We start from the raw sequence: 13,618 nt of genomic DNA on the forward strand, positions 1-13,618 counted from the left end.
ATAACATAAAATAATCAGAGCATAACGAATTACGCATACTGGAACATGTTTCTTAGCTTATACAAATGATTTGATGGTAGCTTCCCTGTTGTCTTAGCTTGTTCTATTTCGTCAACAATATTCATTATATTAGTTTTTTCTTCCATATATGTTTTTCTTTTTCTCATCTTTTTCCTTTTATTTTGCATATAAAATGATGGATGTGAAAATTGACGAACCCTTTTTATCGAATTAATTTTTTTATTTATTTGATTTTTTAAATGAAAGGATAATATTTTATGAGTTTTAAAAGAGTTTTTATTTCTCTGCATAGAATAAACATTTTTGTTTTTTTGTCTTTTCATTAAATCGAATATTAAATTGTTTATATAATTTTTATTTAAACTATTATCGAAATTTATTTTTTTATTTTTCACATAAGTTTTAGCATCAATAGAAATATAATTGTATCCTCTTTTTTTGATCAACTTATACATAATATATTTCTTATAATTGAGTATTCTTTTATTATTTTTATTTATATGACTACTATAGTAAGATATGTATACATTATTTTTTTTTAGTTGACTTTCTTTATTACTATTTAGTGAATAATAAAAATTATAATTATATAAAATGTCAATAATAAGAAAATTTTTTTTATTTAATTCAATAATACCGTTAATATATTTATGATGATCATTTTTTTTTAATTTGATTAGATTTCCGTCCTTATTTATTTGCTCATTATTATTTATAGTTAGTAAATTAATAGCTAATGGAAACATAAAATTTGAAATGTTAATATTTTTATATATTTCTAAATTTGTATTATACATTAATAAAAGATCTTGATATATTTCATCTTTAATATCTCTAAACGTATTTAAATAATCTTTTGAAATGCTATATTTTTTAAGATAATTTAATGTTTTAATATGTTTCATACCTTCTATATAGTAATTACACGTTTCAATACCCACACATTTTAAGTTTATATCATCTACATTAAAAGTGACAATGCTTTTTAAGTTATTTTCTGGAATTTTTCCACATAATGTGTGTAATAAATTATTTGACAAAAAATTGCTATTTTCTTTTTCCTCATTCAATATTTTATTTATACTTGGAATATTTCCATAATTTTTAAATAATTTATAAAATTTTAAAGGCAAAAAATTATAAACTTTTGTTAGGTTAATTTTTTGAATTTTATTTAAATTTTTTACTTGATTAATATTTTTTAAAAGGTAACAAATCATATTTTTAGCATTTAAGGATAATACATTATTTTTTGAATTTGGGCAAATGTCATTACGTAATTGTAACATACCAGTTAATAGTAAAAAGTCAAGACATTCATTTATCGAGTTAAAATTAATAAATTCGATTATTTGATTAATATTTAAATATTTTAATATACTATATAAATTAAACTTTAAAATTATGTTCATAATTTTTATTATATAATTATTAGGCATATATAAAATATCCTTTTTTAAATTATACATATATTTTATAATTCTATAATCTCGTACATTTAATTTTTCATAAATGCATAATATGTCAATAATATCATAGTTCGATAGTTTTTCATTTTTTAAATTGTGTAATAACTTTATACTAACTATTTTATAGATATCTAAATATAAATTAAAAAAAATTCCTTTATATGTTTCTTCTCTATTATTAAGAATATTTGCTTTGTTTGGAGATAAAATATTATCATATGTTTTTTCAACATTAGTACTGAAATGACTATTTATGATACTATGAGATTCATCAGTTTGTCTACCTCCCTGAATTTCATTATTGTTGGAATTTTTTTTCAATTTTTCCATTTGGTTATGTGTTAATCCGATTTCCTTTGAAATTATATTTTTTTCTATTTCTTTTTTCAATTTTATAAAATCTATAAAATATTTCATATTATTTTTTTTTTCATTTAAGCAATTTTCGTAATGATCATTACATATAGCATAAGCAGGATATTTAGAAATGTAATTATTATGTACGAATATTTTTATTTTGTCTCGTTTTTTTTTTTTTTCTAAATAAAGCGGATCATCAATCATATAAGTCTTGTGTTCTGTATTTTGCTCACTATTAATAAGACATTTTTCATTTTCTTTGTCATTGTCATTGTCATTTTTTTTGTTTTCATATTTCCATTCATCTTCCTTTTCGTTATTTTTATCAACATAAATTAAGAAATTATTTTCTGCTTGCTCAGAAATTTTTATAGGGTAATTTTTTAACTCATCAAATAAGCATGTCCTTAAAAAGAGGTGCTGATATATAAACATAACTTCATTTTTATTTAATTGTTTTTCTAAACAAACTAATCGTTTTAATATTATTTTTTCAAATCTTATAAACATCAAATTTGATTTCCTTAACAAATAAAGTAATAAAACTATTTGCTTTATACTTAAGCATTCATTTCGATAAATTATTTCATCTATTATTATATTAGTAAAATTATCAGTATCTAAATTTGGATTAACAATTCGTAATATATAATTATCATCATATGTTTCATTTGCTGAGTTATTATGTATTCCTATACTCGATATTTTGTCTTCTTTATTTGATGCAAATTTTTCTTGAACTGTTTCAAATTCTTTATAATCAGATTTTATGTAAACATTAATGTAATCATTTATATTTATTCTTCGTTTCTTAAAAACATTGAAATATTTTTTATTAATCGTAAAATTTCTATTTAAGGACGCAAATAAAATATTTATAACTTCCTCGATTTTGAAACTTTTTAATTTTTCTACAATTACTGTATGTATAGTTTTCATTAAATCTTCTAGAGTTTGTTTATTTTTTTCACCATTTTTTTCGTAATTTGTTAGTTCTATTTTGTTTGATTCTAATTCCGAATTTGTTTGTCTCAATTTATTTTCCTTCAGCTCTTTATTAGCTAAACAGTTAGCTGAAGTTATTTGATTATTTGATAAATCACATTTTGAGTTTATTATAGAATTCTTATTAATGTTTATGATTGAATTTTCTTCATAACAAGTTTGTAAGTTGATGTTTTCCTTCTCACTATTTGATTTATTTTGTAATTTCTTTACATTAGTACATAACAAATTAAAGCTCGAAAGTTGTATATTTTTTGAGGGGGTAATAAAAGAAATATTATTATCATCACAATTTGGAGAAATATTTGTTTTAATGAATGAATTATAAATGTGTAATGTTGATATATATGTAAACATCAAATCTGTTGAATTAAAGTGATAAATGTTTTTTTTGATAATTTTTATAAAATTTTTAATAATATAAAAAAACGAATTTAAATAATTAGTATTGTTCAAAAAATATAAACTATAAGAATAAAAAAATAATGACAAAGAATGGAAATTTATATTTTGAAATTCATTATAAATTTTTAAAATAGTTAAATTAAACATATCATTTGTATATACTTTTTCAGTTATATGTATATTTTTTGACAAACTATAAATTATTAAAGATAAGTCTTTATAAGACATATTTTTATTCATTCTCATTAAAATTGATTTAGTAATTAAATTAATAAAATAAGCATTATCATATTTATTTTTTTTTAATATTAATAAAAGTAAGCTTAATTCTCTTATTGCTAGTTTATACATTTCATGCTCTAATTTTTCGCATATAAAATTTAATACCTTTTCTTCTAAAGAAATATATTTACTTAATAATTTTAATATAATCATAAAATCTACATAATTTTTTATTTCGTTATTACACAATTTCAATACAAGTGTGTATAATATATTATCCCAAATATATTTTGTTTTTATATTTTTTTTTTGACACAATTCTGCATGCTTTCTCACATTTTCAATTTCCATACATTGTAATGTTTTTAATTTAGGTACATTAATAAACTGTCTTTTTACTTGAAAATATATTGTAGTGTGTGTATTTTTTTCAATTATACTTTTAAAATATTTGACTATGCATTTACCCTTCATTTTTTTTTCTTTCCATATATTTCATTCCCTTGTAATAGTACAAAATATGGTATTAAATAAATGGTTTATTAAAACCCAATATATTAAACAAAATATGTATATATATATGTATATTCCTCGTTATTATGTCTATATGTTCAGATTTATAAATAAATATATCAATTCCTTTCCCTTCCAATATAATTATTACTCATATCAATTTCGATTTGGCCTATTCTTGTATATCCCCCTTTTATATCCTTATTCATACTCCTCTTTGTACATATTGTACATAGGGTAGACTCGAATGGATTTAAGGAACCCTCTGAATAAATCCCTTAAAAAATTTGATTTTAAATATTTTTCATATGTAAAAAAAGTATAACTTGATAATATGGAAGCAACTTCGAAAAAAGAAAACTCGTTATATAATAAAATGTTTTGTATAACAAAAAAAAAAGGGATATATTCTGCTTTAATGAAAAATAGATCAAAACAATTAATTAAAGAACCTTCGTTTATTCGACTCCAATAATATAATATATATGTTGAAAAAACATAACCTAAATGATTATAAGTTTCTTTTTGTACTAATTTTTTATCGTCTTTATTATTATTAGAAGGAATAGTAATAATTAAATTTATTATTTTGTGTATATATTTTTTCAAGTCCATAACATTTTCATTGTACATACTGGCAATTATAGTAAACAAAATATTTGATATATAACCATATGTAAGAAAAATTAAAAAATCTTCTGGGTTTTTATAATGTGCTATTTCAACTGCTGACATATATATATTTAAATAATTAAACATTAAAATATATTGTAAATATAAATTTCCTATATAAAAATAGGGTGTTACTAATCTCCATATTTCCCCGTTTTTAAAAATTTTATCAAAATCATATAAAATATATTTATAAACATTTTTGTTTAAATGAATTAAAACACTTAATATAAAGGTGTTTATCAAATATATTTTTGTAATAGGGGGTATTCGAGCAAAGGATTTTATATAGGAATAAGCATAATGATTTTCTATATAGTCCAAATTAAACCACGCTTTAACGTTTTCTTTTATATCAGTAAATTTTGATGAATTTAAAAAATATAAATTATACTTTTTTTTTTTTTGTATACATCCTTTAGAATAATTCAATGAATATTTTTTTTTTATTTTTTTTTTCAAAATGCTTTTCTTTTCCTTCCTAAAATTATAACATATATTTTGCCCTTTGATCTTACTATCATTTCTTATAGTATTTTTAAACGAAATATTTTTTAACAGCTGACTTGAAATATCATTTACACAAACTTTAGCGTCACAATAATAATAGTACCCCACACTAGCAATTAAGCTTAAAAAAAATAAAAATTTGGATACAACCATCTTCTATTTTAACTAGTCTCTTTTTTTATGATATTTTTCCAACTTTTATTTCGTCCTTTTTCTTTTTTATTATACTTCATTTAAAAAGAATGTGTTAACCCCCCACATTTGAATCGTGTACTGTGTTTCATTATTATAATTGTAAACAATTTTTAGAAAAATATATATTTTTCATAATTAAAAAAATATATTTTTTAAGAAGTAAATTTTTATATTTATCCTATTTACACTAATAGCCATATGCCCGTTAAAAAAAAATAATATACATATTTATTTATATAGTATTAATAAAATGTAGTAGCGAGGCAAACTAGTAATAAGGATACATGCAAAAATATTGACAAAATGATAAAACAATAAATCTTCTAATTTTTTTGTCTTGGATAAAAAAATTATTTCAATAAAAAATGGAAAAAGAAAGAATCTCTAATAATGTTGTAAATTTTATTATAAAAAAAGTAACGATATAAATACACATTAATTATGTCCATACATCGTTGAATTTTTAGAGATAAATATGCATATTAAAAATTTTAAAATGAATGCTTTTTTAAATAATATTCACTCCCACATGTGCATGAGTGCTAACTCATATGATGAGGAATAACACTTATTGTTGCATACTGTTTAATAATATCAAAAAAATTAAATAAATATATAAATATATGTTATATATTTATATTGTGTTTGTTTTTTAAGAATCAAACCTAGGAAATTTAAAAGTAGAGCATGATGAAAAAAATGGGAAAATAAATTTATAATTAAATAAAGCACTAAGATATAGTGTGATATTATAATAAATTAAAAGAGCATAAGATGAAACTCATAAAATTCAAAAAAAAAGTGTATAGGAGAAGTAATTAATTACAAGAAATGGTACCTATTCACTATAAAAAATAACGAATAAGTAAAATATGATAAAAATAAAAACATATATATGATAAAAAAAATTCGCATCATAAAATATAGAAACATAAATGAGTAGTAAAACAAACTTGATTATATTACTGTTTAAATATTTTTTAAAATTATAGCACTCGGTTGTTATAAATAAACTTCAATGCTACCCAAACCGCACGTTTTTTCACTATTAAAAGTAAAAAAATAAATGCTATAAAAAATACGGAATGGTCGCTTTATTTTTCACTGAATTTCTTGAATCGAGAGTATCCTTAAATATTAGCATTTGCCTATTCATATTTTCATCAATTCTCATAATTGCTGCAACGTTTCCACATCTATAACAATAGTTTGGAGCTGACCAAACAGTAATAATTGTAGAATCGTCAAACATATATCGATACCCCTCCATGGCTAGTTGATGAGCTCTAGCTATTAATTCAAGATTATTAATATAATTAAATTTTTTCGTGACTTTTGGCCCAAATAACCACCCAGCTCCTCTTGGATTGGCTACCCAATCTTCTACTTCATCTGGGTCTGACCACATAATATCGCCAAAGGCACCTTCATGAGGTATTTCTTGAACTCGATTTATTAATCGAAGTTGATCTATTAATTTAATTTCTGGAGATAAACCTCCATGGACACAAAATATTTGATTATCAACAAGAGCTGCTAGTGTTAAATAATCAAAAATATCTGTGCAATATTTCCAAGCATTTGCATTGCCATATTTTTTAAAACATTCATCATAGAATCCATAAACTGTAGTTATTTGTCTACTTTCATGATTACCTCGTAATAATGTTATATTTTTAGGAAATAATAATTTTAATAATAATAAATATTCAAATGTTTCTACGCTATTATAACCTCTATCTACATAATCACCTAAAAAAATATAGTCATTAGTCATAATATCTCCACCAACATCAAATAATTCTAATAAATCAAAAAATTGTCCATGTATATCTCCACATATTATTACTGGTGTACTTATAGATTGAACATTATTCTCTTCTATTAGAATTTCCTTAACTTTTTGACATACAAATCTCAAATCATCTTCATCTAGCAACTTTGGTGGGTTCATGCGTAACTGCTCAATCCATTTTTTTTCGTCTCCCCTAGTCATTATATTATTTTGACTATTATATAATCTTAAAGTGCAATAAAGGGAATTTTTCTTTAAACATTTTAAAAGAAGTGGACGTTTTGCAGAATTCTCCCTATGTATACGTCAGATATAACTATATAACCATATATATATGGTAATGATGTTTATAAAAATATAACTTTTATACATATATTTAGAAGTGTAATATATGCATATAGATGTCTCTTTAGAAACATAGAAAAAATATTATGTATATATAAAAACAAATCTTCACAAATATGAGGTATATCTACATAAACTTATAATTGTTTTTCATACATATGTATATATGATCAAGGGTTCATATAAATGCTATGATGCTCCTATTTCGCATCATTAAAATTATGAAGCGATAAATTTTAATGCAAACTAACAGATACAACGTAAAAAATATAATGATAAAATAAATAATAATATATAGTTTTCGGTATGGAGAAAAAAAACAAACAAAAACAGAAAATGAATAAAATATTCCTTAAGGCAGCATGTTAAGGCTATTTGCGCGTTATTTTATAAAAAATGGTTAATTGTAATAATATTACGAACTATTAATTTAAAGTACTATATTTAATAAAAATAAAATAGTAGTAATAGCATGTGTTGCATTTTATTCAAATATAATAATATATAACATTATGTTTTATTTATTTTATTATTTTTTTTTATAAATTTAGTATGCAAAAAAAAAGTAAAAATTATTATATATGCATAATATATATTTACTATATTATGTTTCCTGCCTTTTGGGGTACTATAAAATAATACAATATTTTAAACACAATTATAATATATTATCACAGTGCATACTATTCTAAGTAGTCTCATTTTAATATATATAAATTAAAATAGTATTATAAAATACAGATATATTTTTTTCGTCTATAAACAATAAAATTATGTTTATGTATTTTTTTTTCATAATCATATCAAGTTAATTGCAAGGTAAATAAAATCGTTTATAAAATATTTTAATGTTTTTGGTATTTCATATTATGATTATACAAATTTTAAAATGTATTAACAAAGGTGACGAGTATAATTAAATAATGTAAAAATGTTTTAATTCATAGTTATTTCCTTAAATACTAACAGAAAAAACATAGTTTATAACTAATTATATTTTATATGTTTACTAATAATATATTTGTTTAGTAATTTTCATATAGCTAACATGTGGTATTTTATATAATAATATTGTTTTACTTCTTTTTTACTATTGATACGAGGAAACATAATTCAATATGAAAAACTTTAAATAAATTAAAAAAAAACATCAGAAAGATTTATAATAAACTCTATTTCCATATATGCGTATAAAGAATATTAATATCATTATATATTTTGTTCATAATAGTAAAATATATAGTTATATACATATAAAACGCTTTTTTGGTATACTAACGAACGATGAAAATAAAAGACAAATTTCTAAAATCAAATAATAAGTATACTTTAACATGTTCCTATATTTATGCACACACACATCCTTTTAGATGTTTTTCATGTGTAATATTTTTTGTTTATAAGCGATGATATAATGTATTTTCCATGCATTTGGTATTATATATATGTTTGTAATTGTTATATATATGAAATAAAAAAAATCTCGATTCAGGTCTTATAAAGAAAATGAGACTATTTTATCAATAAGCTCTTTGGGAATTTATTTTTTCTATACTGTTTTATTTTTTATACATAAATTCACGTTTACTTCTCTGTCTTTATTTAAAAAAACTCTTAATATGTGTTTAATAAAATATGCTTAACACAAAGGGGACAGTGATGTTAATTTTTTTTTATATGTTAGCATGTGCGAAAATAGTTAATGAAATATGGGTATGTGTGCCCGAAAATAAAAATATGTAAATATGTTGTTTTTTCCACCTCTTTAAATAAATAAATATATATATATATATATATAGAGAGAGAGAGAGAGAGAGAAAAAAAAAAAAAAAAATCAAAAGGGAAAGAGAGGAGGCGTGAACGAAGGGATGCTATAATTTTTATAAAAAATAATTATTGTACATAATAATATATATAATTATAATTTTTACTTGATCAACGATTTTTATTACAATAAAAAATTTTTAAGTCCATAAACAATTTTTGTTAGCAGTGTTAATAAGCTTAAAATAAAATACAACTCAAGAATCGCGACATAACCAGACCCCAAATATATGATTTATATAAATATATTATATTGTTTTCAAAGTAAAAAAAAAGTTACATTTTTAACCTTCTTTTTTCTGGTGTTTAAATTTTTATAATATATAATATGAATATAAATATAAATGTTACAAATTCATCATTACTATATTGTTATTACATGCATTACGTAAATGTGATATTGTTCGTTTTTCGTATGGGTACATATTTATTTATTGTTAAAAAAATACAATATATTTATAATATTTTGCTTCGTTTTTTTATAAGTTTTTTTGATAAATAAATTTTATATTTCCAGCACCAAGTACATATACTTATATATTCTACGTATTTATTAAAAGAAATTATTTAATATGAATTTATGCTTTTAAAAAAATTATTCATATTACTATTTCATATTTAATAAATGCCTAATATAATAATTGTATGTTTATGTTTTAAACTTAAATAAATTTTAATTAAATTAACAATTATATATAGCATGTATTTATCTTTGTATATCTTTTAAATAAGTCTTAATGTAAATATATTAGATTGATCTTTTAAAATGAAAAACATATATTTTATATAATTAATTCATACCATTTAGAAATCAAATTAGATTATATATTTTTTTGCATAACAAAAATATTTTACTTTTTGTTTAAGGGTAAAACATATCATACATATGTATATGTACCTATGTGAATTGAATAACATTATATGCGCGTGGTTATGTAAATAATTAATATAGTTTTTGTTTTTAAAACGTATTGTAAAATATATTTACATGCATATAATTTAATATTTCAATTAATATACAATTTCAAACGTATTTTAAATGACATCAATAAATAGACCTTAAAATGAATTCAAATTTTTCATATGGAAATGAGGTAGTAATATATGTTGATTATATACATGTTTTGTTATAATATACACATGATATATTTTATACATAATGTTTTTTTTTCATTCATGACTTTTAGGACGAAATAAATATAATAGAAGAAAACTACCCCCAAGTAGTGAAATTAAAACCACACAACAGTGTTGTATATGATGATAAAACAAATATAAATAGTAATAATAATTATAATTATAATTATATTAATAATGGTACTAACATAATTGATAACAATAACATAAATAATAACTGTCACTCTAATGTTAATTATATAAAAAATAATGTTAATAATAACTATTTACCTAAGCATTATTCTGGGAATGAAGAATTAAACGATAATAATTGTATGAATATAAAATTTAACCAAAATATCCAACATAAGAGATGCCATGATTTTTATAATAATAAAAATTCCTTTCAACACTATTTGAAAAAATTAAAAACGTGTAGAATTGATGCTGATGAACTGAGAAATATTTTAGAAAAGCGTTTTTCATATGAGCGTGATAACCATTTACATAAAACAATTCAAGATGATGATAAAAAGGGAATGGGAAGTGAAACAAACTCTTCTTCATCTAATCACGAATCCTTACACCTATATAGAAAAGTTAATTTTCGAAATAAAAATAATAGGAGCAAATCAAAAAATAAAGGAAAAAAAAGAAAAAGATTTAATGCAAAGGTTGATAAAAAATTTATTATAAAATGCAGAACTTGTAAATTTGTTAATCCAAATGGTTTTAAAATGGGAGATTATTATGCGTGTCAAAATTGTGGATATAATGATTTTTCAATAATTAGATCAATTTCACCAAATAATGGTGAATGGGACGATTAAAATTCCTACATGTGTATGATTTTTTTATTTTGTGCTTTTGAGCAATACCATATACTAGTACTTATTTTATTCGATGTACTACTTTTATTTTATAATTTATTAATTTTTTTTGACTTTGAAATATGTCATAAGCATATTTATGTATACATATTTTTTTTCACCTTTTAGTATTTAGTGATATATATGAAATTTTTTATTAATGTATTATTATTTATTCCTAATAATATTATTATTTTACTTTGATTATTTTTTTAATGTTTTTTGGCCCATTTGTTTACATCCAAATAAACTCTTAATTTAAAATTATATGTAACTCTTCCACATAAATTAAATATATATATAGACAATTTTTTACAATAAAAATAAAGAAAATTTTATATCACAAAATATTATTATGAATGTGTATATAGGAATATACAATATAGTTTTAAAAAGTTAATCAAGTTAATTTCTTTAATCCTATATGTTATATATGCATTTGAATGTGTGTATGCAATTTTTTAAAACTTTTGAAAATCTTAAACCTAAAATATATGAACATAAACTGATACTTCCTTGTTTCGTTAAATATATATCGAATAAGGAAGAGTTAATTTTGTTATGCTAAAGTTTTTATATATATTTCATCAAACATTATTATATAAAGGAGTATAAATATTAAAATGTCTTATATTAAAATATATTATGTTTATATTTGAAATTATATAGTTTTATACAGTATGTAGTAACCCAATAAATTGCGCTTTTGATAAAAACTAGGATAAATAATCAATAAATATATTTAATATATATATATAGTAATAATAATAATTTCATCATGAATAAAGTTCATTTTAAAATTAAACAAATGAAGCATTTATAATAAATTGGGAACATTATATGCGCCAATAAATACATATTTATACATATATATGGATAAATATTTATGCTTTGAAATGAAGTTAAATTTTTTGTTCCGAATAAATAATTTTTATTTAAAAACTTAAAATAATAAAAAAATATAATATAGCAAAAAAACGAAAGAAAAGTGGATATTATCAAAAACATGTTTTGAAAGTTTTTTTTGATAAATGTGACCATTGAAGAAAAATAAAAAAAGGCGTAATTGTTACCATTTATACAAAACTCAAATATATTTTAATATAAATGCAATCATATGTTAAACAAAATGATAGTAAAAAAACAATACTAGAGAAGTATGAATGTTGATATAATTTAAGTATATTATTATAAAATAACATGGGAAAGGAACATAAAAATTGCGAATAAAACCTTTTTATTATTTATTTTGATTTTCATTTTCTTTATACCAACAGACATAATGGGGGGACATGGTGGATTAAACATCCTTCCACAAAAAAAATGGAATGTTTATAGGAAAGATGTACAATACAAAGTAAACTATGATGAAAACAAACTTATAAAAGAAGAGGAAGCAAAACAGAGAGAAAAAAATAAATACGAATTTGAAAATACTATTACTCAATTGAAAGATAACATTTTGAATAATAATGAAAAAAAAAGTACAACTGAGCAAAATGAACACATAAACTTATTTGCAGAAGAAGAAAAAGAAATAACCAAAAGAAATAAAATGCATGAAAATTTTTTAATTAAAAAAGGACATTATATTTATAATGATCAAAATTTTAATGGAGTGAACTGTATTTATGATAAGAATAGTAATGCCAAAATTATTTCAGATTTTGATAAAATAAAGAATAACGAAAAAGAATGGTTTTTAAATAAACAAAAAAAATTACCTTTTACCAATAATCAAATGCAAGAATTGAAAAATGAACAAAGATATTATGACTATAATAAGTCATATAGTAAGCACGATGATAAATTTTCTCAAAAAAATGACATATTTCAAAGGAACACACGCGAGCGCATTCATATAAATAATTCATCAAAACTTGGTAAAAAAGGCAAAAGTAAATATGATCATATCAAGAAACTTATAAAACATAAAAAGGAAAAAGACAAAAAAAAAAAAAAAAGGACAAATAATATGTAGTATTTATGGATATGCACTATTATTTTCACCTTTGGTGCTTTTTTTGGTTATATTGTCCATTTTATAACATAATTACTCAAAGCATATCCAACAAAATATAATGTGTGTTGTTTAAGATATATTTGTTCATATTAAATAGCAAAACGATACGTATATTATCCATATATCCATACATTTTTTTGATGTAATGAAGAAAAAATAAATTTTATGTAAGAATTAAAATGTATAGTTATTATACATCTCTCGTTTCCAATCAAAAATATAAATCAAAATTATAAAAATATAAAAATTTTAAAGTAAACCACTTATCCGAGCC

General features: G+C 20.8%; 5 protein-coding genes across 5 annotated transcripts; 2 read left to right on the forward strand and 3 right to left on the reverse strand.

Moving 5' to 3' along the window:
* Positions 1–29: 29 nt before the first annotated feature.
* Positions 30–3,956, reverse strand: PBANKA_0411950 (conserved Plasmodium protein, unknown function; the record flags this gene model as incomplete). Its single annotated transcript, XM_034568161.1, has 1 exon — positions 30–3,956. One exon carries the CDS (start codon positions 3,954–3,956, stop codon positions 30–32), a length of 3,927 nt encoding a protein of 1,308 aa, XP_034420178.1.
* Positions 3,957–4,196: 240 nt separating this feature from the next.
* PBANKA_0412000 (DER1-like protein, putative) lies at positions 4,197–5,330 on the reverse strand (the record flags this gene model as incomplete). Its single annotated transcript, XM_034568162.1, has 1 exon — positions 4,197–5,330. One exon carries the CDS (start codon positions 5,328–5,330, stop codon positions 4,197–4,199), a length of 1,134 nt encoding a protein of 377 aa, XP_034420179.1.
* A 1,111-nt stretch (positions 5,331–6,441) lies between these two features.
* Positions 6,442–7,368, reverse strand: PBANKA_0412100 (serine/threonine protein phosphatase 6; the record flags this gene model as incomplete). Its single annotated transcript, XM_034568163.1, has 1 exon — positions 6,442–7,368. The coding sequence occupies one exon, from the start codon at positions 7,366–7,368 to the stop codon at positions 6,442–6,444; it is 927 nt and encodes a 308-aa protein (XP_034420180.1).
* Positions 7,369–10,400: 3,032 nt separating this feature from the next.
* On the forward strand, positions 10,401–11,282 carry PBANKA_0412200 (conserved Plasmodium protein, unknown function; the record flags this gene model as incomplete). Its single annotated transcript, XM_034568164.1, has 2 exons — positions 10,401–10,430; positions 10,524–11,282. 2 exons carry the CDS (start codon positions 10,401–10,403, stop codon positions 11,280–11,282), a joined length of 789 nt encoding a protein of 262 aa, XP_034420181.1.
* A 1,321-nt stretch (positions 11,283–12,603) lies between these two features.
* Positions 12,604–13,302, forward strand: PBANKA_0412300 (conserved protein, unknown function; the record flags this gene model as incomplete). The annotated part of the gene is made up of 1 exon (XM_034568165.1): positions 12,604–13,302. One exon carries the CDS (start codon positions 12,604–12,606, stop codon positions 13,300–13,302), a length of 699 nt encoding a protein of 232 aa, XP_034420182.1.
* Positions 13,303–13,618: the final 316 nt, after the last annotated feature.

Source organism: Plasmodium berghei (assembly GCF_900002375.2).
Source record: "Plasmodium berghei ANKA genome assembly, chromosome: 4".
NCBI classification, from domain to species: domain Eukaryota; phylum Apicomplexa; class Aconoidasida; order Haemosporida; family Plasmodiidae; genus Plasmodium; species Plasmodium berghei.